A 20,691-nucleotide genomic window follows, 5' to 3' on the forward strand; every position below is an offset into this window, starting at 1 on the left:
TAGGCGTTGCTTCAATGCGTGTGCCATTTGAAAAAAATGAAAAAATGACATGATCATAGGAATCGGAACAACACGAAAGTAAAGCGTGCCCTTACAGAAGTAACTGAATGATTACTGTACATTGATATAAGACAATTTGCACATTGTATATTGATGCCTGGCAGCTATAGCACCGTTTAACGTGGATGTGTCCGCTTTTATGATAGGTGGTACATCTCCATCCCGACGACTAACGTCCCTGCTAAATGATTAAACAAACCAGTAGTAGTTAACGGTGAAAGCGTAATCAGAGAACTAGGTGTGATAGCCAGAAGAGCGTCGCATATGGGACGCAGAACTTGGTCGCCATCTCGCGGCATGTTAAAATGTGATTGAACACCACGGCCGGACTAGAGGGAAACGCAAAGCGCGTCGTGCCGCCCCGGTAACCCGGCCGCGATTTTAAATGCGAATGCATTTCTTAGTCGGGCTATGTAAGGCATCCGGCGTTGTCCGCGGCGTCCTCTCCCATAGCAACAGCTGCGGGCGCGCGCTCTTATCCTCGCCCCTAGCAACCGGAGCATGTGGTGCGAGAGAGTGTAGGAGAGGGTAGGTGCAGTGCTTCGCCGCTCCTTCTCTCGCCGTTCGCTCTCTCCTACCTGCGCCCCCTTCTCCCGTCCGCTCGCGCCTCACTCTCGACCGTTCGCTGGATGGGCGCCTCTCAAGAACATCCGGAAATGTGTGCTCGAGACGCCGCTGTGAAACGCCAACGCCGAGCCGAGAACGCTGGCGCCCCACTCTCCCGTCTGCTCGTGCCTCACTCTCGACCGTTCGCTGGCTGGGCGCCTCTCAAGGCGATGGCAGAAATCGGCGAAGGCGAATGTCTGACGGCAACGGTACCCTCTCTCAGCGCAAGAAATGCATTCGCATTTCCTCACGATTCCCTTCGGGGAGGTGGGGGCATTTTTTTTTTCTTGGGGCGAGCGCCTGAGCAGGGAACGCGGTGTTACAGCCACTGATCTCCACTAATGGAGGTCAGTGGTTACAGCCAGGTGAGGCAGGCGCGTCGCAGAGCTATGAGCGAGGCCGACGCTTTTACGAAGCATTAATGACGCATGGGCTAAGGTCGCCACCTCGCGGTGTGTTGAGGCATTGACAAAATTGAACTTCTATTGAAAACGCGCCGAATGGGAGGGACGTGTAACGCGTTGCAGGTGCTAATCGCGGAGGCCACAGTAATGACGAATTACTTTACCGCTCCCAGACGGCAACACCACCCCGCTGACCGAGAGAGTGGTAGATATAAAAGGCGCGTTTGTAAAGCCTCCAGAGTCTCTGACCGTGGCGCAGTGGATAGCGTGCCCGGCATGTGTTGTTGCGCACCGAGCAGTCGTGGGTTCCACGCCCGTTGACGGAACTTTTTCTTTGCCATCTGATCGTGTAAATTTTTTCGACGTCATTTCCGTGACGGAAATACGTCACTGAAGTCTCGGTGGACCCCGGCATAAAACACTTTCGTGTTAAAAAGTACCGTAAGTCTGTGATAACAATAAATTTTTCTAAACACAGTCTGGGACGCCTTACTGCTCTCCGGTAGTAGAGTACGAAGTACTCTGAATCGTTAAATATTTCTTCTATATACATAAAGATGGACGGGAGGTAATGGAGAGAAACAAACAGAGGGAGAGAGGGGACCTTCCTAATTAAGGTCATGCTAATCAAGACCTTGCTAATAATCTAGGTCGGCCACAAGTTCCGCTGTTAGTCCAGCCTTGCACGACTAGTTCGGTGCGTTTTCGACGTCATGTTCCGTATAACGTCCAAATCAATAACATCCACCCCGCGCATCGTATGCTCTGCACGCGGGTAAAAGCGCGCTATCGGGGGCGACAAACGCGGCTAATACCCTTGTCACACGGGTAAGCTTAACCGCTGTTATACCGAACTGCAGTTAGCGGATGTAACCACAGTTACCGTAAACCAGACAGAGGTGCTGTCACACATTTGCAGCGCTTCCAAGCGTTCTTTAGTTGATACATGGCTGCGTTCGTGCAACACCGCTATAACACCACTTTGTAGAGGGCTTCACGCTCGATTATGGACGCGTCAGCAGCGTGTTTTGATGCGCGTCTATCAAATAGCATGCAGCCCTGTTCAATGAACGAACGCAGCCGTGTATCAATCTCGTGAAATGCACACGAGATTTTTGCAGCACGGACAAACTTGTACCTCAAAGCCGGTAATTTATCTTCCCAAATACGTATCAACGCCTCCGTCGTCGCAACGGTCCAGTTGACGCGCTTTTGGCTCGATATTTCCCTGGAAGCCGAGCTGCTCGCGTCCGACATGGGGGCCGCCATGTTGTCAGTTTACGGCGCTAACAGGGGTTGCCTACCTCCGTTTACGAAAACGGCCGTTAGAGGATTAACTGCGGTTAGAGTTGTCGTGTGACAATGTATAACAGCCGTTAGACTTAACGGCCGTCGTACTTAACTGTGGTTAGACTACCCGTGTGACAAGGGTATAAAACAGAGATGAAACGAGCCGGCCCGTCTCCGTCGCACGGAAGGCACACTCGATAACATCAGCCCGCATGCGAGGCCTGCCGTCGATTGCTGATCAAGCAAATATGAAACGCCCCCCTCCCCATCTTGAAGGAGCATGAAGGGACGCCGGATGAGGGTGGGGGGATGTGTCGCTCGAGCAGCAACTGTGAACTTTGATTATAAGGGCACGGTCGCGATAGCCGGCTGGCGTGCTATCTGGCAGGCATCGGCAAAAGGTTACGTGCCGCGCTCTCAACGCGAAGAGACTACGAAAACCCAACGAAAACCGCGTCTCTCCCAGGAACGGCCGTATTCGCTTTCTTACGCCAGTGTTTTGAAGTGTTACGCGAGATCGGTTTCAAAATGAGTTAGCTGCTAGCCTTTCTTCGTATAACATTGCAATTTATTGCTATCGCATTCATTGCTTCGCCCTTGAGGGGAAACTGTGACTATTTTTTGTTTTTGTTTGACACGATATTGTAAATTCCCTGCTGTTTGCAATGGTTCGCATGTTCTCACAGCAGGAACCTTGACTAACAGCGTTTTATGAATATGATCAAGAAGTGTCGCAGCACCCTTTTAGGAAAGAGACGAGTCGTACAAGCAAAAATCATTGAGAGGCTTCATTTAGATACTTAGGTTTTTTCTTTTGTTTTGAGTAAGAAGTTTGTTTGAATTCTTCGTAGCAGGGAATTCGATTCTTGTGTGGCGAAGTAATAACGTATCCCCCATCGCCTTGCTTTTAGGTCATTCAGGGCGTGTGCAGAAACTACGACAAGTGCAATGAGGTGAGTGCTGCTCTCATTTTATATGCACAAAAACTCGCTCATACCACTTGATATTACGGAACAAATTCGGTCATTCATGCGCGGTACTACTATCTCCAAGATGTAACGATGTAGATTTTTCACAATTCCTTTTTTTCTAGCCATAAAAAAATACTGTTTCCCAGCAGCTTAAAGTTTATGCTACATACGTTTCTGTATCTGTAGGAACTGTAGGAACTACGTAGTATCTCTAGGACCTAGTTGACGCTGTCAAAATATATGACGTCACGGCGTTTGGTGTGGGAATTTCAATGTGGCGTCGCCACCCACATTTTCTTTCGCGCCTTTTCTCGCTTGCCAAGCGTCTTCTCGAGGTAAGTGTGGTGCTTTCGGTATCGCGAAATTGTAATTTTCTAATACGCGAAAATTTGTTTTTCTTTAGTGTTCCTTTAGAGCTTCCGCGCATTAAAATAACAAAACAAAAACAGTGAGAAAGAGAGTTTTCCAAGGAAAGAGAGAAAAAAGAAAGGAAGTCTTCTGTGTCGCATCGTAGCGCAAAAGGTTACTTCTCTATATATAGTGCCCCGATGGTTCATGAATGGACCATTGCCGCGACGATCTGTTTTCATTGTATGTTTTATTAAACTTTCTCCGTTCAGCAGCTTTCCTTCATCATGGGAAGCGCAGCCGAAGAAGGCAGGCATTTAAGTGAAAATGACGAAATACGAAAACTTGCAGGCATAAAATCAAATAAGCTTGCGTAAAACTGGGCAAACCGTCATTGGGAGTTGTCTTTGTTAAAAATAGGCTGTTGTCGATCATGCAGCGAGTACGTCATATTTTAGCAAGACAGTGAGAGATAGTATAAGGGACGTGGTAATGCAACAATTACAGCTCCTACATTTGTGCAAATATTCAGTGTCTTAGAAAACGTGACCGAATATTTTTGATAGTCGGTATTCGCCTTAGCTTTTTGAAGTTTGCTCATTTCCTTCTTTCCCTCTTCTCCCTCTCTCCTCATTCTACTCCCCTTTCCCATTCCCCCGGCGTACGGTAGCCAGCCGGACATGTATCTGGTTAACCTCCCTGCGGTCTTCCTTCCTAGATGTATTCAAAACGCACCAATATTTCTCGCCTGTAAAGGTGGCTTCACGACAGCTTAGTACCGTTATGCCACAAAACCGCCTCTTCAAAAAAAAAAAAAAAAAGTCATACTGCCGTGAAGCCACACCTCTAGGCGAAGGTACTTGGATGTGGGCGCAAAAAAGCCCGCATCGCTACCCTCTAGGCGAAGTTTGCATATTACTTGAATAACGATATAATTTTCTAAAGAATGTTTTACATCAAGTTGTGCATGCCAAATATGGTAAACTTAGTTACTGCACATGACCCACACCCCAATTACAACATACAGGGAAAAATGCAGTCTTGTCTCGGACGTTGTATCGGGATCAATTTTTTTTTTCTGACATATCTGCACACGGTGTCCTTCAAAATGGCGGCTATGAAGTAGCGTCAATTAGGTAGTTTGTACCTAGACCCGTAGCCAGGGGGGGGGGGGCTAGGGTCTCGCCCCTCCCCTCAGAAATTTTGGTAAAGTAGGTGTTTTTACCAAAAATAAATAATGAAAATAGGTGTTTTTCTCAAGTAGTCAAGGATTTCTGCAAGTGCCCCCCCCCCCCCTTCCCGAAAGAAAAATCCTGGCTACGGGCCTGTTTGTACCCCATATTCTTGTCTTCGCTGCTTATAGGTGGTTTCCTGGCTTCCCACTATAGTACTTGCGTCGACACGGTACTAAATCATAACTTTGTCGACACTCGGCGAAGCAGTACTGCGTTAAGATTAACAATCCTCACCTAATTGGCGCAGCATTAGACGGCACTTCGTCGAGAGGATGTGCGCCGCTCATCGGCTATTGGACCCGAAATCCTGCACGCGGGCTAGAGTGAGGACCACAAAAGCGGAGAGCAGGCCTACCAAGTTCGTCGATGCACTTAATTATATCTGGGGTTTTACGTGCCAAATTCCACGATATGATTATGAGGCACGCCGTATAGTGGAGAGCCGTGGAAATTTCGACCATCTGCTGTTTTCTAACCTGCACTGATATCGCATTGTACACGGGCCTCTACCATTTTCCCTCCATCGAAATGCGGCCGTCGCGGCAGGGATCGAAACCGCGACCTTCGGGTCAGAAGCCCAGCGTCGTAGCCACGATACCACCGCGGCGGCACCGCGAAATGTGAAGCACATATTGACCTACTATTGAGAGCAAGAGCCTGCAAACAAATTTTACGTGTTTTTAGTTTGTGTGTTATGAGCTTCGTAGACAACTCTACTAGAGTTTCTGTAGTAGTTAATTTTTATACTCCCATGTGGTCGATCTCCCATGTGATTAATAAGCAGTAGCTGGACGACGGCACACAGGCTAACTACAGCTCTGCACGGCACGTGGGCTTATATCGCGATTTCGTGTACCTTTTTCATTATTTGTTTGTTTTCTTTTTGCAGATACCTGAAAATTTCGCTGCTTGCCTCGTAGAGACGACGGCAGAGTATTTGGTGAGTAAAGCAAAGCTTATGCGCTCACAACGCGTATGAGTAGTGGCAAATGTTCACGAAAGGGCAATGAAATTGGTACGAAGTAAACTTCCCTAGACCCTGCACAGACGTCATTATTCGTGTTGACACCGACGCTGACAGTAACTTCTCCTGTTCGATGATGCATCTAATGGTGCATTCGAATGGTCGTTTTCGAGTGCTCCAGAGCTCTCTGGCGACGCGCGTCACGTTCGACTGGTCGAAATCGAGCGCTCTATGAGCACCGCGCTCTAACTCAGAGCGCACTGAGGCGTTCTTACTTTGACCTCAGAGCGCTGATCACGTGACTCGCGAACCTTGCGTTTGCAACAGGAAATGCTGTGACGTGTATCCTCTTACGGCCTCCGATTGCTCTGGCGAGCGGCTGCACGTTCGGCTCGGACACGCGTTCTCTGGCTCGGATCATGAGCGGGCTCCGCCTTATTGCAATCTAAGAGCGCGGTGGCGCCCAGCCGAATGTACCATAAGGCTTTTGCCTTAATAAATTCTGTGGTTGCACTCAAAGTGAGTGCAACCACACAATTTATTGTGTGTGCAACTCACTGTGTGCGCCACAGTGAGTTGCACTCACTGTGGCGCACACTCATGTTAAATCAGCTTGTTAAGTGTATTGGTAAGTGTATTGTTCCAGGTTGGAACAAAACACTTCAGAATGATCCAGTCACTCGTATACAAAAATAAGCCATTTTATCAGCCATATATAGTGGACTTTTATAATGGTAATTACTTTCGTCACTCCGGTTTCAATAGCAGTAAAGCGGGAATAAGCATTTTTTCTATTGCGCATATATCTTACAGTAAGCCACTTTCTTGCAGTCAACGATAAAAGATTTCCCCTACGACCCGAATGTAATGGGAGAGAAGACTCTGGTGAGTTGAACTACATTCACATTATGTAGCACACAAAGTCCAAAAAAAAAAGACACCTTCGAGCCACTGTTTTCGGATACGAACCAATTTTATCACCACTGGGAACTGTACGTACCTATACACTTAAAAAAAAAAGTGTTCTTTAAGTCTAAATGATACTAGTGAGGTTGAATAAGATCTGGAATGTTCAAGTCAAATAAAATTGCCAAGGAATTCGTTGTAGCGCGAGAGGTTAAAGGGGCCCTGCAACACTTTTCCAAGTGACTATCGAATGGCTCCGTTAAAGGAGTTTACTGCCTCGCGAATCGACTGCCGCAAAAAGCTTTTAGAATCCGCCAAGTACAAGACGTAGTTACGGGGATTTGTCGCACGCTTTAAAGGGACAATAAAGTGAAACAATAAATCGGTTGAGATCAGTGGCGTAGCCAGGGGGGCGGCACACTGGGCCCGTGCCCCCCCTCCCGAATTTTTTTTAGGGGAGAAGCTCCTTAAGGCGGCACCCGTTCGTCCCTCGTAGTCGTAGTAGTAGTCGTAGTGCGTAACCAGTCTTACGCTTTGACCTCCAAGGTGGTGCCGGTGGGAGATTTTTCCTGTGCGTTGTTGAACAATAAAAAATTCGCAGCGTGCGCGTTAACTAAAGGCCGAATTCTTCTGTCTCTCATTCCCCATTAGCAGCCATTGGCATGTTCCAGTAGGAAACGTTAGTAGAAGTAGAAATGTAAGTGTTAGCTAAAAGCCGACTTCTTCTGTCTCTCATTCCCATTAGCAGCCATTGTTTACCTCCAAGGTAGTGCCTGGTGAGATTTCTCCTGTGCGTGATTAAACAATAAAAATTTTGTTCAAAACGCCGTTGATTGATGAAATAAACCAACGAAAGACGCCAGATGTTTTCTAAAGCAATGGTTTTCTAAACAATGAAAATTCACAGCGTACATGTAAAATTAAAGTGAGCTGCAAGTCGTCATAACTCATCGAACCTTTAGTATAAACGCGCCCGATCTCACGTCGGTGATGATGTACTGGGCAGAATTCACGGAAGATTCACGGTTTACCGATGAACCTCCGCAGCTTCGCCCACTCATCATCATTCACTCCGTGGATATGCTGTGATTTTTTTTTTTGGCATATCATACAGAGCAGGAAATGACACTCGACCACATTGCCTGCCCGGCCCCCACTACAGATCAAGAAGATGCCCTCCCGAAAAAAATTTCTGCCTACGCCCCTAGTCGAGATGAACAAACTGTCCTCTGGGAACTCTAATGTCGTTAATTTCACCATCATGTTTATTAATAGAGGAGAAAATCAAGGTCAAAGTTTAATTTTCACATTTTGCGCCGCAATCTCCGCGCGTGACGTCGCGGATTTCAATGTGCATTTTTCGTATTTTGACGACACTGCCATGGCTAAATGAAATTGCTTGAAACTTGGTGTATTAGGTCTATGGCCTCCCTCAGAGAACCATGTACTTCATTTTTACTGATTAGGAACTACGTAGGACCTTGTTGAAGCCAGGAAAATCTGTGACGTCACGGCAGGGGCGTAGGCAGAAATTCTTTTCGGGGGTGGGGGCATCTCCTTGATCTAAAGTGGTGGCCGGGCAGGAAGATGTGGTCGAGAAAAAAAAATTCGGGGGAGGGGGCACGGGCCCGGTGTGCCCCTCCCCTTTTGGCTACGCCACTGCGTCACGGCGTTTGGTGCGGGAAACTTCAAGGTGGCGTCGCCACCCGCATTTTCTTTTAGCGCGTTTTCTCGTTTACCAAGCGTCTTCTCGCGGCAAGCGTGGCGATTTCAGAATTGTCAAAGGGTAATCCACTAATATGAGAAAAATCCGACTTCCTCTTTAGCGTCCCGTTAAGCGCTTTCTCTCTTCTTGTGTATCAGCAAGCGCGCTGAAAGCTCCCCAGGGAGGAACGACACGGCGTAGGAACCCATGTCCGTTTGTCAGCGCGCGTCATGGAGCATGCACTCCCCCCCCCCCCCCACCCTTCTTTTTTTGAATGCGCGGCTTACTTTCAGGGTGATCGCGAGTGCACTGGTACAATCCTACACTGTGTGTTATTCTAGCAATATAGAGTGCAGCGCGGGCACGTCGCGGCGGCCGCGGCAGCTATGCAGCTCGCGAGGCTCAAATAAGCCAATGCCCGTGGACTGTGTTTATGACGCGGTAATTCTGGATTATGGAATCATTTGTCGAAAAAAGAGCGAGCGATTTCTAGCAGAGTTTGAGAATTAATTGTAAATTCCAGGCCGCGTGCTGCGCTATAATGTTTGGCTCGCGTGTTCTCGGGAGCCTCGACTACAGATCGGCAACGTTTTCTGACCACGCTCAAAAGGTGTTGCAGGGTCCCTTAAGTTAGCAACATTGTCGCCTGCCACTCGGCACTGTGAAATAATAATCGATCGGTTGATGGACACTTGACGTCCCATCAGGGCTACAACAGAAGCTGTAGTGTAGAGCTTTAGATTAGCCTTCAATGCGCACGATTCTTTAACCTGAAGCAAATGCTTGGTCACAAAGTGTTTTTGCATTTTAACCCCAGTGAAAATGAACGCACATATAAAAGAAACTTGTGAGGGTTGGCATCTTACAGTACTTGTGAATGCGCGATCTATGCAAGCTGCTGACATAAACACTGCCTTCATAAAGATTACTTAAAGACCTTACAAACAGTACAGGGTCAGTGCTTTCGGCTACAAAGCACCACAACAGTGATATTCCAAACACATAAAACCAGCTTAATCTGTGCGCTGTACAAATTCCAAGTATACTGAATGTCTTGTTTTATTAAGTGTCAATACCGAGAGTATCCTTCCAACAGCTGCCAGGCACTGACTGTGAAGCACACGAATTCGTATAATATTGAGGTTTAGCTGATGTGTTTTCACTGAGCAATATTATTATTTGGATTGAAATGTATTGATATAGTGCGATACATAGCAAAGTTCACAAATGTGCTATCGGCAATGGACTAGAGTATTCATATGCATATGAATACTCTGCCACATTATCCATTCCATGTGCACAGAAATATAAAAGCAATAAGACAAGGCTAATAATAATATTAAGGCTGGCCTTGCTTGAAAACTGACACAGAAGCAACACATCAGCGAACAACGCAACTGCGACTTTATTCCGTGCACAATATTTAAATACAGGTGCAAGAAAGCAACAAGCTTTTAGGGCTACAATTGTGATCACAGCATGTTTATACTAACAGCATAATGCAGTTATCCATTATTGAGCAGCTGAGACTAAGAACACGTGCAAAAAAAACCACATTAACATGACTAAATGTGCCACATAGTAGTGACTTCAACAATGACTGTAGTAGCGAAACACTGCTAAAAGTGCAAGTACCCTTTATGAAAATAAAGATGCAAAAAAAGCACAGGTGCCTTCTTTTTTTGCATGTTTTTCTATCACACTGACAAGGCAAACATTCTAACCATAAGCAAAATTGTCCATAAATCACTAACAATGTTGTGCAGCATAACAAAGCTTCATGCTAGTTTTAAAATGAGACCGCAACACAAAACAAGCCTACCAGGGAATATCTTGGAAGCTTGAACACACAGAGCATACTTTTTCACACTTTCATGCCTTCTTCTGGAATGTAGTGCATGTATCAGGTTTGCTATGAAAATGAGCTATATTGAATTCATCACGCTGTTTTGAATTAAGCGCCTGATAAATACATGGCAATATGTGCTTTTTATGCAAAAAAATGCATCCTCAAGTGTACTGCATTGGTATGTAAAGACCACACCTTATGTGAAACAGAGACAAATTCCTCTCAGCATAGATTGACCCTTGACCCGTCTGTGAAGAGTCAAGGTAATCTGTGCTTCAAAGTAAACAGTTACAACTGAAATACTTCATTGTATCGAGAACTTTGTTAGATTGAAGTTCATTACATAAGCAGGTTTAACTGTGTCCATGAATATAAACCTTTCTTGAACAGTTCCTGAATAATACCCTTGTTACACAGACAGCTTAAGGCTCGGTTAGTGTAACCGCGGTTCGCTTATGTTACACGGTATGTGAAACCGCAGTTATGCCGCTAACCGCGGTTGTACCACACCGAGCTTGGCGACCTCGGTTTGGCAGTTAACAGAGAAAATGGTGGCCTCCATGGAGGGTGTGTTCACGCCGCGAGCATTCGTGAAAAACGAACAAATTGACCTGCACGAGCCACGGAAAGCCTGATTAGGCTTTGGGAAAACGATATGCGTCATCTACAGAGCACCTCAAGGAATGCGAATGTGGACGCGGCAATGGCAACCGAGTTGAACGCCAGACTGCCGCCAGACGCAGAGCCATTCACGCCAAAGCGAGTCCGCTTTAACCGAGGACGCCTGTGCGCCGTGTAACATCGGCGAACCGTGGTTGGCGCTAACCGTGGTTCAACGCGGTTAACCGTGGTTGGCCGTAACTGCGGTTAACTTGCCTGTGTAACAAGGGTATAACTTAAGTGCTTGGAAATGTAAAACTAGAGTGAAAAAAAGATAATTTAGGTGGCTATAGCAGATATTTAACGGGAGAAGTTGCGTAGCGGAACTACGTCACTTATGAGGCGAGACATTTCCCTCTTGACTGCGATCACTTGGACTGAACGAGACGCGTTTGGCTATGTAAATAAACTGCTTATTTACACCTGATGCTCTAGTTGCCCATTCAGTAAACAGCTCGATAACGTACGATGGAAAGACAGCTGATAACGTTGTGAATGTTCTATACTAGGATGTCAATGTCCTGCATAAACATGCCAATTTCTTTGTATGTGAGAAGCACAGACGTTTTAAAAGGTGAACAGTGTTTTGTGTTGACTATGTAAACAGCTTTTAAAACAGAAAACTCTTGCAGAAGCATTTCAGCATTTGATTTGACGCTGACAGTACTCAATCTGTATACAACTTGTCGAGAACTTGTTATTCACACACCCCTACGTTACATTTCTGCAACTGCTCTGTTTGCAACGTTGTTGACCCCTCGCCATTTTATATAGCAGCAGCTTTTAGTGACAAGCTCGCACAATGTAGGCTGCTCTGTCGGAGAGATAATGCAAAGGTAAGCCAATATGAAAAGAAAAAATTGTGTAACATACGATGCAAGCCAATACAAACACCTTGAAGCCTCTGCAGATGAAGTAGAAGTGAAAGAAATCATTTTAAGATATTTCGTTATATCAGAGTCACTTACGTCAAACTTGGCAGGTATACATGTCAATAATATCTGAAAATCTTTACTAAACAGGTCTTCAAAACTTATGAGGATGCAAGACTTACTACTGGCGTGTACCCTGTATAATTTTTTAGAGACGCGGTAATATATGCACACCCGAGTAACATAACATAACCAAGCAAGTACAGGCACAGATGGAAGTATCCACATGCACATTCAAGAAATGCTACACACAAGGACGCCAGCGCCCCCGTCAGCCACTTTTTTTCACTCAGCTCTTCATACATTCTCTCAGTAAAATAATCATGCAAAAGTTACACCACAATGACTAGCCTAACTAGTGTTTTCCCTAGACATTCGTAATGCATGTAGTGTACAAATGAGGTTATTTAAGGCTAACATAAGCCAAATGATACTGAAGTACAGTTAACAGAACATGTGAGTTGAGCTACACGCCCTACAGCTACACTATGGCAATGAAGTGTGCTATGGTGCATGGCTTGAGGTCAACTTGAACTACCATGCGTGGTTCCATGCGTTGAACTACCATGCGTTTTATTTAAGACAAGCATTTTAAAGGTCCAACGTTCAATATTACACTGAATCAGTGGCTAGGGGAATGTAAACTGATCGAAGCTCATAAAAAACACCAAGAGATATCACACAAAAAAAGCTCAATGTGAATTGTGCAATGTGCTAAGAAAAAAGAGTGATCTGCAAAATAAACACCTAAAAGTAAAAAACAAGCGACACGATGCTGTGCCAAGCGGTGGATTATGAAGAGTAGCAAAGGCACGACTACATTAAAGAACCTTCAAAGCGACCAACTAAAACAATATGAAGAATGTCATTACAAAACAAAATTCATGTGCACCACATCTGCACAATGGTGTTTGCATATTATCTTGTCCCTACTGGAATGTTGCAGTGGTGGAAAAAGAATGTTGTACTCAGCAGCATAGTTGTACAGGATCTTCACGGTAGGTTGCAGTCACCTTGGCTATTTCAAGAAAGGTGAATGGTGGCAGTGATTTTAACCATGAAATGAAATTGAGAAATGAATGGAACGGTGCTGTCTAGTAGCTCGATATGTATCAGAAGGCAGGCATGAAAATTACTGGCACAAAGACAGAAGACTGATACAAAAATGGTCTAGCCAAAAATCCAGCACAACCACCTACTCGAGCACTAGTAAACCCTGTTTCCACCTCGTTTGCAACTCGATTAAATGCTGTACTAAAAATAACCTTGTGAACCTGCCCCTGTACTGTAAAATCTCATTATTTTGTATCTCACACAATCAGCTAAAAAATGTCAAATTAAGAGCTCGTCAATGTATAAAGTCAAAGAAGATCTACTGGTAAAGAATCCACATGAGTTCACAGAGATATCTCAGTGTTTGGCCAATACAGTCGAACTCATGCATACATAGTTCAAAAGGGATTGCAGCAGAGTTTGCCACAGGCCCCTGGTAGCGTGCTTTACTGCATGGCATTTAGCTTTTTCCCCCCCTCTATTTGTATACCTCACCGCACCACATGACTGTACTGCAGTGAAGCTAAATAATAGGCGTTGGGGTTTTAAATGCTGAAACTACAAAATGACAGAAACAACAATTGCCCTTGTCAGTGTTCTTTGTTTTTTCGTCCTCCAGAATGTTGAGCATTGATTACACAACATGGTTATAAGGCATGCCATACTGTGGTGCTCCAAATTAACTTTGACCACCTAGAATCCCTTAATGTGCACCTTAATCTAAGTACCCAAGCATTTTATCGTTTTGCCCACATCAAAATACGACCGCCGTTGTCGGGAATTGAACCTGCAACCTTGTGCTGAGCGGTGAGAAGCAATAGCTGTCAAGCCACCACACTTGTTAATCCCAGGCATTTGCAGTACATGCATAAGCGAAACTACTAGTACTGTGACGAAGTGAGAACCTTCATATAATGAGTTGTGCTGACAGCCGTGTCTTGACTAATATGAGGCAAAGACTGTCTCCACTCAGTGACATTGTCTGTCAATGTGTGTCTTCAATTCTGACTAACACTACTCAATGAAATATTGAAAGCTTCTCAAAAACTAGCCACTTAGTGGCCACAACCTAACCGGGCCTCCCTAAAATTTTATATTCGTGCTAACGCGACCACTTAAAGGATGTCCATGCACGCGAAGACTACCTCCAGATATTCAACTGCAACAAATTGTTTCTGTTGAAACAGAGAAGAAAAGGGAAACACTGAGTCGAGAGTCAACAAAAATATCTCATTTCCAAGCACAGAAAGCAGGCAAAACCGTGACACAACAGCATATTTCTGAGTTCACTTAGCACTCTTGCCATAAGGATATCTTGTGCTACCAGATCTATGGTGACAGATTATGTGCAATTCCCTATAACCTCAAACAACACGGCAACAGCCATGGTTGCTTGCTCTGAACAGCTAATCTTTTTGAAAGGGAACACTAACATAAATGCCATCTTTCTACCTTTAAATGCACACCTGAAGATGATCTCCATAGACCACTTGCTATGACAGTATTCAATGCACTGTTTTATCAATACGTAGAACTTATTTTTTACCTCCTTTAATAATCCTTCCTATGTATCTTTTTCACTTTCTAATGCAGCTTTTGCCTAAAAGGCAAATCTAAAATGCTAAATGCACATGCTTAAGAAACAAGCAATTAAAAAAAATCTAGTAAGTTCCTCCAATGTAAGGTCCTCCAATGAAACTGACTGAACAGACTAGCAAGTTCAGGCACCTGTTGCACAGTCCTACTGATACATGCACTCTTGATTTGGTGCTTTGAGTGCACATTGGAAAAGTTGCGCTAGCAAAGCCCAGAGTATAAAGCACTTTGTTCGGCAAAGTGCAATAACGCGGCACCATCTAGTGTGCACTCGGCGAATTGCGGCTGTTGCCTGAAAGATCTTGGTGCGTGCCACCGCGATTCTTGCAGCCTGTCTTTTGTTACAAGATTACACGTACAACACATGAAAGGCTTTGGATACGTTGACACAACAATGTGTGAGCACCAAACATGAACACTAAGTGTAACGTTACAGTGGAAGCAACACGCTAGATGAGCGCTCATCTTGGAGGTACACTTGACACACAGGAGGCTGCAGACAAGAAGCTTCACAAACCAGTGCGAACACTAAGTATAACTCGCTATCACAAGTGAAATGACGCTACTGAAGAATGCCCTTGGCTGCACGTTTTGTCATGCGGCGCATGCAAAAAGTGACATGCCATTTCGCGAAAGCTGCCAGAACATCACGCCATCATGCCGGAATGCACCCATCCCATTATGGCATAAAATGCTAGTACAAATCTTGCCAACTTTGAATTCTACAAAATTCGCAATGACTATGGTGTTTCACAAGCAGTAAAGAAAGCTGTAAGTTGCGAGAGAGAGACAATGGTTGTTCTGTAAGCGACTCTCTCTATTAAAGCAAAATGACAAGCTACGTCAAGCAATATTGTGATATGCATACGTTTTCTAAGATCTCCAGCGAAGTGTGCACTGTTCATTGCAGTGCTAACTTATAAGCAATAAAATATTTCTCCCTTTTTCTCCGGAAATTTAAACTGTGGCAGATTTACCCTCTCAATTTAGTGTCTCCTCAGCAATTAATGACTCTGTCACAGAGAAAAATGTATTTTCTTTCACCATGTCTAGTGACATTAGATTTGTGAAATGACGCACGGTAAAAGCTGATGTACTTTACTTAAAATAGAAGTAACTACGTGTGAAAGAATTCAAATAAAGACATTTTATACAGCATGCGCAAGACATCTGCTACTACTAGGTGTAACACTGCTAAAATTTGGTTTACTTATGATAAACATGAAAGCTTTCAGATAATGACTGCATAAATAAGCAATGAATACTCATCCATCCCAAGCTGAGCTGAGACTCAAGTTAGACAAAAATCCAATAAGCTGTCTACAAAAAATATGGCTGTTATCCTAAACCCAATAATTGTACTGGCCGTTGCTTTCTAGTAAAGGATATATGGCAGCCTTGCGTAAAAGATAAGCCCGCTTGAAAAATCTACAATTTGTATAGTATTACGCTTTTCTTGCTGTTCCTGCATTTCCTTTTTGGTGCTCTTCAGAGGAATAAAATACAGTCAAACACGCATATATCGAACCTACATATAACGAATCAATTAAAGTGTAGATCAAACACTTTGTTGTAAAATCCCCTTGTATATATTTTCGATACATAAGATACCTTATAGTATATCAAATTACATATATACATAATTCTTTCATGACCTACTTCAGATTTGATATATTCAAGTTCGAATGTAAAATATCTTTTGAGACACACCAGAACAAGTTGCCCTAGCTTACTTGATGCAAATGTTTTCTTCAAACGACACGAAATTTCGTAGGGTAGGAGTAAACTTATGTCATTATGTAAGTGTCAATATCATCAGATTCAAACAGCATTTAAATCTTGCGCAGGAGTTATAAGTTCTCTCTTCGCGGGCACCACATGTCCAGACTTTGCATAAGCCTTTCATTAGCCTTTAGTTTTCCTTTAAAGGGGTCCTGAAACACTTTTACAAGTAATCATCAAATAGCTTCACTAAAGGAGTTTATTGCCTCACGAATCGAATGCCGTAAAAATTTTTAGATTCAGTCAACTACGAGCGGAGTTGCAGGGATTTGTTGCAAGCTTAAATGCTTTTTCTCTTCTTTCACACCAGCGAGCTCGCTGAAAGCTAAGCGGAGGGGGGGGGGGGTGACAAGAGGCCAAGAACCTACGTCCGTTTGTCAGCGTGCGTCATGACCTTGAATACTTTTCTTTTTTTTCTTCTAATGCGTGGTTTAGTTTCAGAGTGACCGTGTGCGTGCGCATGGCACGTTGCGGCATTTCACAGCGGCCGCAGTAGCTATGCAGCTCACGATGCTCAAATTGGCCGACAGCCATGGACTTTGGGTTTATAGCATCATTTGCCGAGAGAAGAGCGAGCGAAATCTAGCTGACTTTGAGAATTGATTGTAAAGTCCAGGCCACGTGCTGCGCTCTCATTTTCTCAGTAGCATTGACTGCCGAGTGGCAGCATTTTGTAGCGTTAGCTACACTTGCCTAGCCGGAGCCGATTTCGCGTGGAGGGTCATGAGCCGTGCTGCGCATGCGCGAGGATCAGTGATGTCACACAGCTGGGTCACCGGAGCTGCTATCTCATGCGCCCTCCGACACTGCCGTGCGTGGCTCGCCGCTGCTAGTCTGCGCGTTCAGGAGGAGTGGCGTCGAAGGTGCGGCAGACACACTGGCGCCGGCGCGCGTGCAGACTCCGCCGCCGCCTCGTATGGCTCGCCGCTGCTGGTCTGCGCCGCGTTCGAGAGGAGTGACGTCATGGCCATAGACACAGTGGCGCCGGCGCGCGCGCAGCTATTCGCCTTTGCTGTGCAGTCGCCGTCTGACACTGCGCTGGGGCCACTTGATAGCGCTTCTGACTGGCGTTTGCAGGTGGGTAACGCCATGGATAAGGAGAGCGCAAATGCTGCTCGACGGCGCAGAAGAGCCGAGAAGCTTATCTCATCGGATCCCGAAGTAGCTGCCTGGCAATTAGCGGTTCAGCGTACGAAGAATGAACAGAAGAAGGCTAATAATCCTAGACAATCTGGAAAGCTAAGAATAATCAGCTGAACCTTTGCTAATGCTACGTATATCCTGGCATAGCCGAGCTAAGCCACTGCAAATTTTTTTTGACCACGCTGAAAAAGCGTTGCAGGGCCCCTTTAACACAAAGGCTGCAGCCAGGTTTAACGTTGCCTTTTCCATTCACACTTGCAGGGCTGCATGATGAGCTCGAAGACGGTGCCACGAGAGAAGCAGCGTTTCTTCGCTGCGCTCCACTGGCTCCTGCTGCTGCTTAAGTAGCATCTCTCTGCTACTTACTTCCCGTTCTTTGGTTAGTGCTGAATAAAAACATTCGCTGCCCGTCCACGTGAATTGTGAGACCGCAGCTTTGGAGGCAGGCGCTTAAGCTTGGCTCATGGTACATCACCAGCGGCATATTTCCAAGAAATTCCACTGGCTTGTCTTTGCAAGTCTTCCTGTAGCCAGCACCATCCATTTTGTTTATCTTTTTCGTTGCTCGCACCTTTTGTTCCTATGGAGGAAATAAATGGACAAAAAGAACAAACCATTACATAATGCACGTACTATACAAAATTAGCAAACTGCCAGTAATAAAAACCTATACAAAACGAGTTTTGTTTTGTCACCAACAATGGCAAGTAAAGGTGCAGTAAGAAAAATGACAATAAAAAGTGGCAACTGCAAAACTGGGAGCTCAAGTGTTCCAGCTTTTACTAGTCACGGATCTCTTGTTTTGACCTGCTGCTGCACAGCTCATGTGGTCAGAAACAATGTACTTAAGAAGGCTAAAGCAACCACGGCAATATGTTTTCCGTTATCCCAATCTGTGTATGTGAAAAGTCCGCGAAGGTGGCCCAAAAGTGGCCTGGATATGGAGCCTCCGAAGGCATCTGGACATGGGAGGCTCCATGTCTGGGTGATGCAGGCCAGGTTCACGTGAAGCTATGACAGGCTGCCAATTCACAAAGCTGTGGAGAACAAATGCAGCGAGCACGCAAGCAGGCTGGGCAAGAAAGTTGCAAGGAAGTTATTAGTGCCATCAGCATACCTGCCAAGTTTGGAGAAACGGAATCTGGGAGATCTACTCAACGGGGGGGGGGGGTACTGCAACAGCAATTATATGGACACTGTCAGCGGTATTTTGTGGTCACCGCTGATCTGTACAGAGTCCAAACCGATAACATCGCTTACGCATCGTCTGTTTCACGTGCGAGTAAAAGTGTGCTAGCACTAGGGACGAACGCGGTTGAAGCAGAGATGAAACGACCCGGCCGTCACCGTCGCGCGAAGGGCACATGCAATAACATCGCTCCGCGTGCGAGGCCTGTCGTCGCTTGCTTACCAGTTATTTCGTCGTGCAAGGGACCATAAGGGGCGCCGTTGAGACGAGGACGGTCGCAAGCGCTGGCGAACACGCTATCTCGACAGAAATCGGTAACAGCTACCCTTTTAAGTGCTGGGCTCTCCACTTAAAGCAGTAGTGACACAAAATTTTGAAGGCGAGATAACTTGTGGGATAGATTTGTGTGTACATAAATGCATCATCTACGAAATATTAATGGCTGATATAACCTATAACACATTTAGGATCAATTTTTAAATTGCATGTAGCGCATCTGTATGCGAAACGTCCCACCTCGCGTCACCGTGACGCATGGGGCGCGCAATGCACTGGACACGTGGGGCAAAGCTGGATTTCCGGGAGATTGTCCTACGACCCGTACAACCGGGAGAAACGTTCAAAATCCGGGAGTCTCCCGGGTAATCCGGGAGGCTTGGCAGGTATGCATCAGTAACATAAACCACGAAATAACAAAAGTAACCACTGCACCAGCCCCATCTGCTACGTAAGAGTGCTACAGACTGCAATGTTCGCTGTTACGTGCATGCATGTGGCGTATAGCCTCATAAAAATAAAGCTAGGGCTCTGACTAGGGCATTGATATGTTTTAGCACAATAATGCTAGAGCACATGCTTGATGAAAACCCACCTGTGGCAAAATTAGAAAGAAATTACCACTTTTTTACTGATTTGTTTCAGGAAAAACTTCATTCATTAAGTTGATAACATTTAGCGCTACAGGTATCTGCAAGGCTAAGATAGCTTCTTCAATGGACCAGATACCGTAAAATTGGGTTTCGTTAGATCTGTACATAATAGCCTCTGTAACTGACACACTGATTAATTGAATCAGAAGTCACATTCTTTAACGTAGCAGAAATTTGCATAAGCAATGAACTCTGTGTCCTGTAAGTGTGTATACAATAACCAAAAACAACTTCTGCCAAATTATTGCGAACGTGTTTGCTTTCCCTTACTCGGCACTCCGATAAGAGTACGTGTGAGAAATGAGATATGCGAGATACCCGTCAGATATGTCCATACCAATAACAAAATAAATATGTAAACCAGTGGTAGAACGGGACATATCGGTTTGGGAACAGTCCTGGGAGCTGGCAAAAGTGCCTTTTGTAGCAGGCTTGGAGTAGCCAGAAAGACTTTTTCGAGCAAGTTTGGAGCAGTCAGAAAGAACGTTCAGAGCAGATGTAGCACCGTTTCACAGCAATTGTGAAGCAGCATTTAACCAGTGCTGCACTTGGCAAAACGCTAAGCTAAATTGTGCAACCGCCTTATTTAGCTATGTATACATGTTTGTGTTGTCCTTTTTGTTCTGTTTTATGTAGTTCGTCGTGCAATGGCTGCAGCCGTGCTAGGTAGTACAATGCCTGGGGAAATATACGCGTAGCCTGGAAGTTTTCGTCTAGATCAAACTTCTTTAGAAAAGTGAAATAATTTTGACGTTTTCTAACGCAATAATGGACACAAAAGTCCATTCCTCTCAATTAAAGTTTATTTTTTCATACGAAACACTTTGGTGCAATGAGCTTAAAAACACACAAGCAAAAAAAAAAAAACGGAAAAAAGACAGAGCTTGGTCCCAACACTTGTGAAACGTCGGTCCTTTTCTTTTTTTCTGTTTTTTCTCCCGTGGTGTGTAACGCCTGTTAAGCCATCCTCCATAGCCGATCACAGCCTTGATGAAACAGAAACTATAACCATTTCAATGAAACCGAAAACACGATGTTTGAGCCACGTTTTCGGGCACGAGACTTCATG

At 45.1% G+C, this 20,691-nt stretch overlaps 2 protein-coding genes across 3 annotated transcripts in view; one reads left to right on the forward strand and one right to left on the reverse strand.

Annotated features, from left to right (window-relative positions):
- Window positions 1-17,952, forward strand: part of LOC119390052 (uncharacterized) — a 30,838-nt gene extending 12,886 nt beyond the window's left edge. The window contains exons 3-6 of the mRNA XM_037657579.2: window positions 3,272-3,313; window positions 5,804-5,854; window positions 6,710-6,763; window positions 17,766-17,952. Coding sequence (XP_037513507.1) covers window positions 3,272-3,313; window positions 5,804-5,854; window positions 6,710-6,763; window positions 17,766-17,852 — 234 coding nt within the window. The 3' untranslated portion in view covers window positions 17,853-17,952. The remainder of the gene's footprint in view (window positions 1-3,271; window positions 3,314-5,803; window positions 5,855-6,709; window positions 6,764-17,765) is intronic.
- Window positions 9,871-20,691, reverse strand: part of LOC119390051 (SEC14 domain and spectrin repeat-containing protein 1-B) — a 30,344-nt gene continuing 19,523 nt past the window's right edge. Inside the window, exons 17-18 of one of the 2 annotated variants that reach the window (XR_007415762.1) lie at window positions 14,471-18,084; window positions 9,871-14,435 (exon numbers count right to left, since the gene is read on the reverse strand). The gene's annotated coding sequence lies outside the window, so the exon portion shown is untranslated. Of the gene's footprint in view, window positions 18,085-20,691 lie in introns of both variants that reach the window. The other variant, XM_037657576.2, reaches the window with a different exon arrangement.

Source organism: Rhipicephalus sanguineus, chromosome 4, assembly GCF_013339695.2.
Source record: "Rhipicephalus sanguineus isolate Rsan-2018 chromosome 4, BIME_Rsan_1.4, whole genome shotgun sequence".
Classification (NCBI taxonomy): Eukaryota; Metazoa; Arthropoda; class Arachnida; order Ixodida; family Ixodidae; genus Rhipicephalus; species Rhipicephalus sanguineus.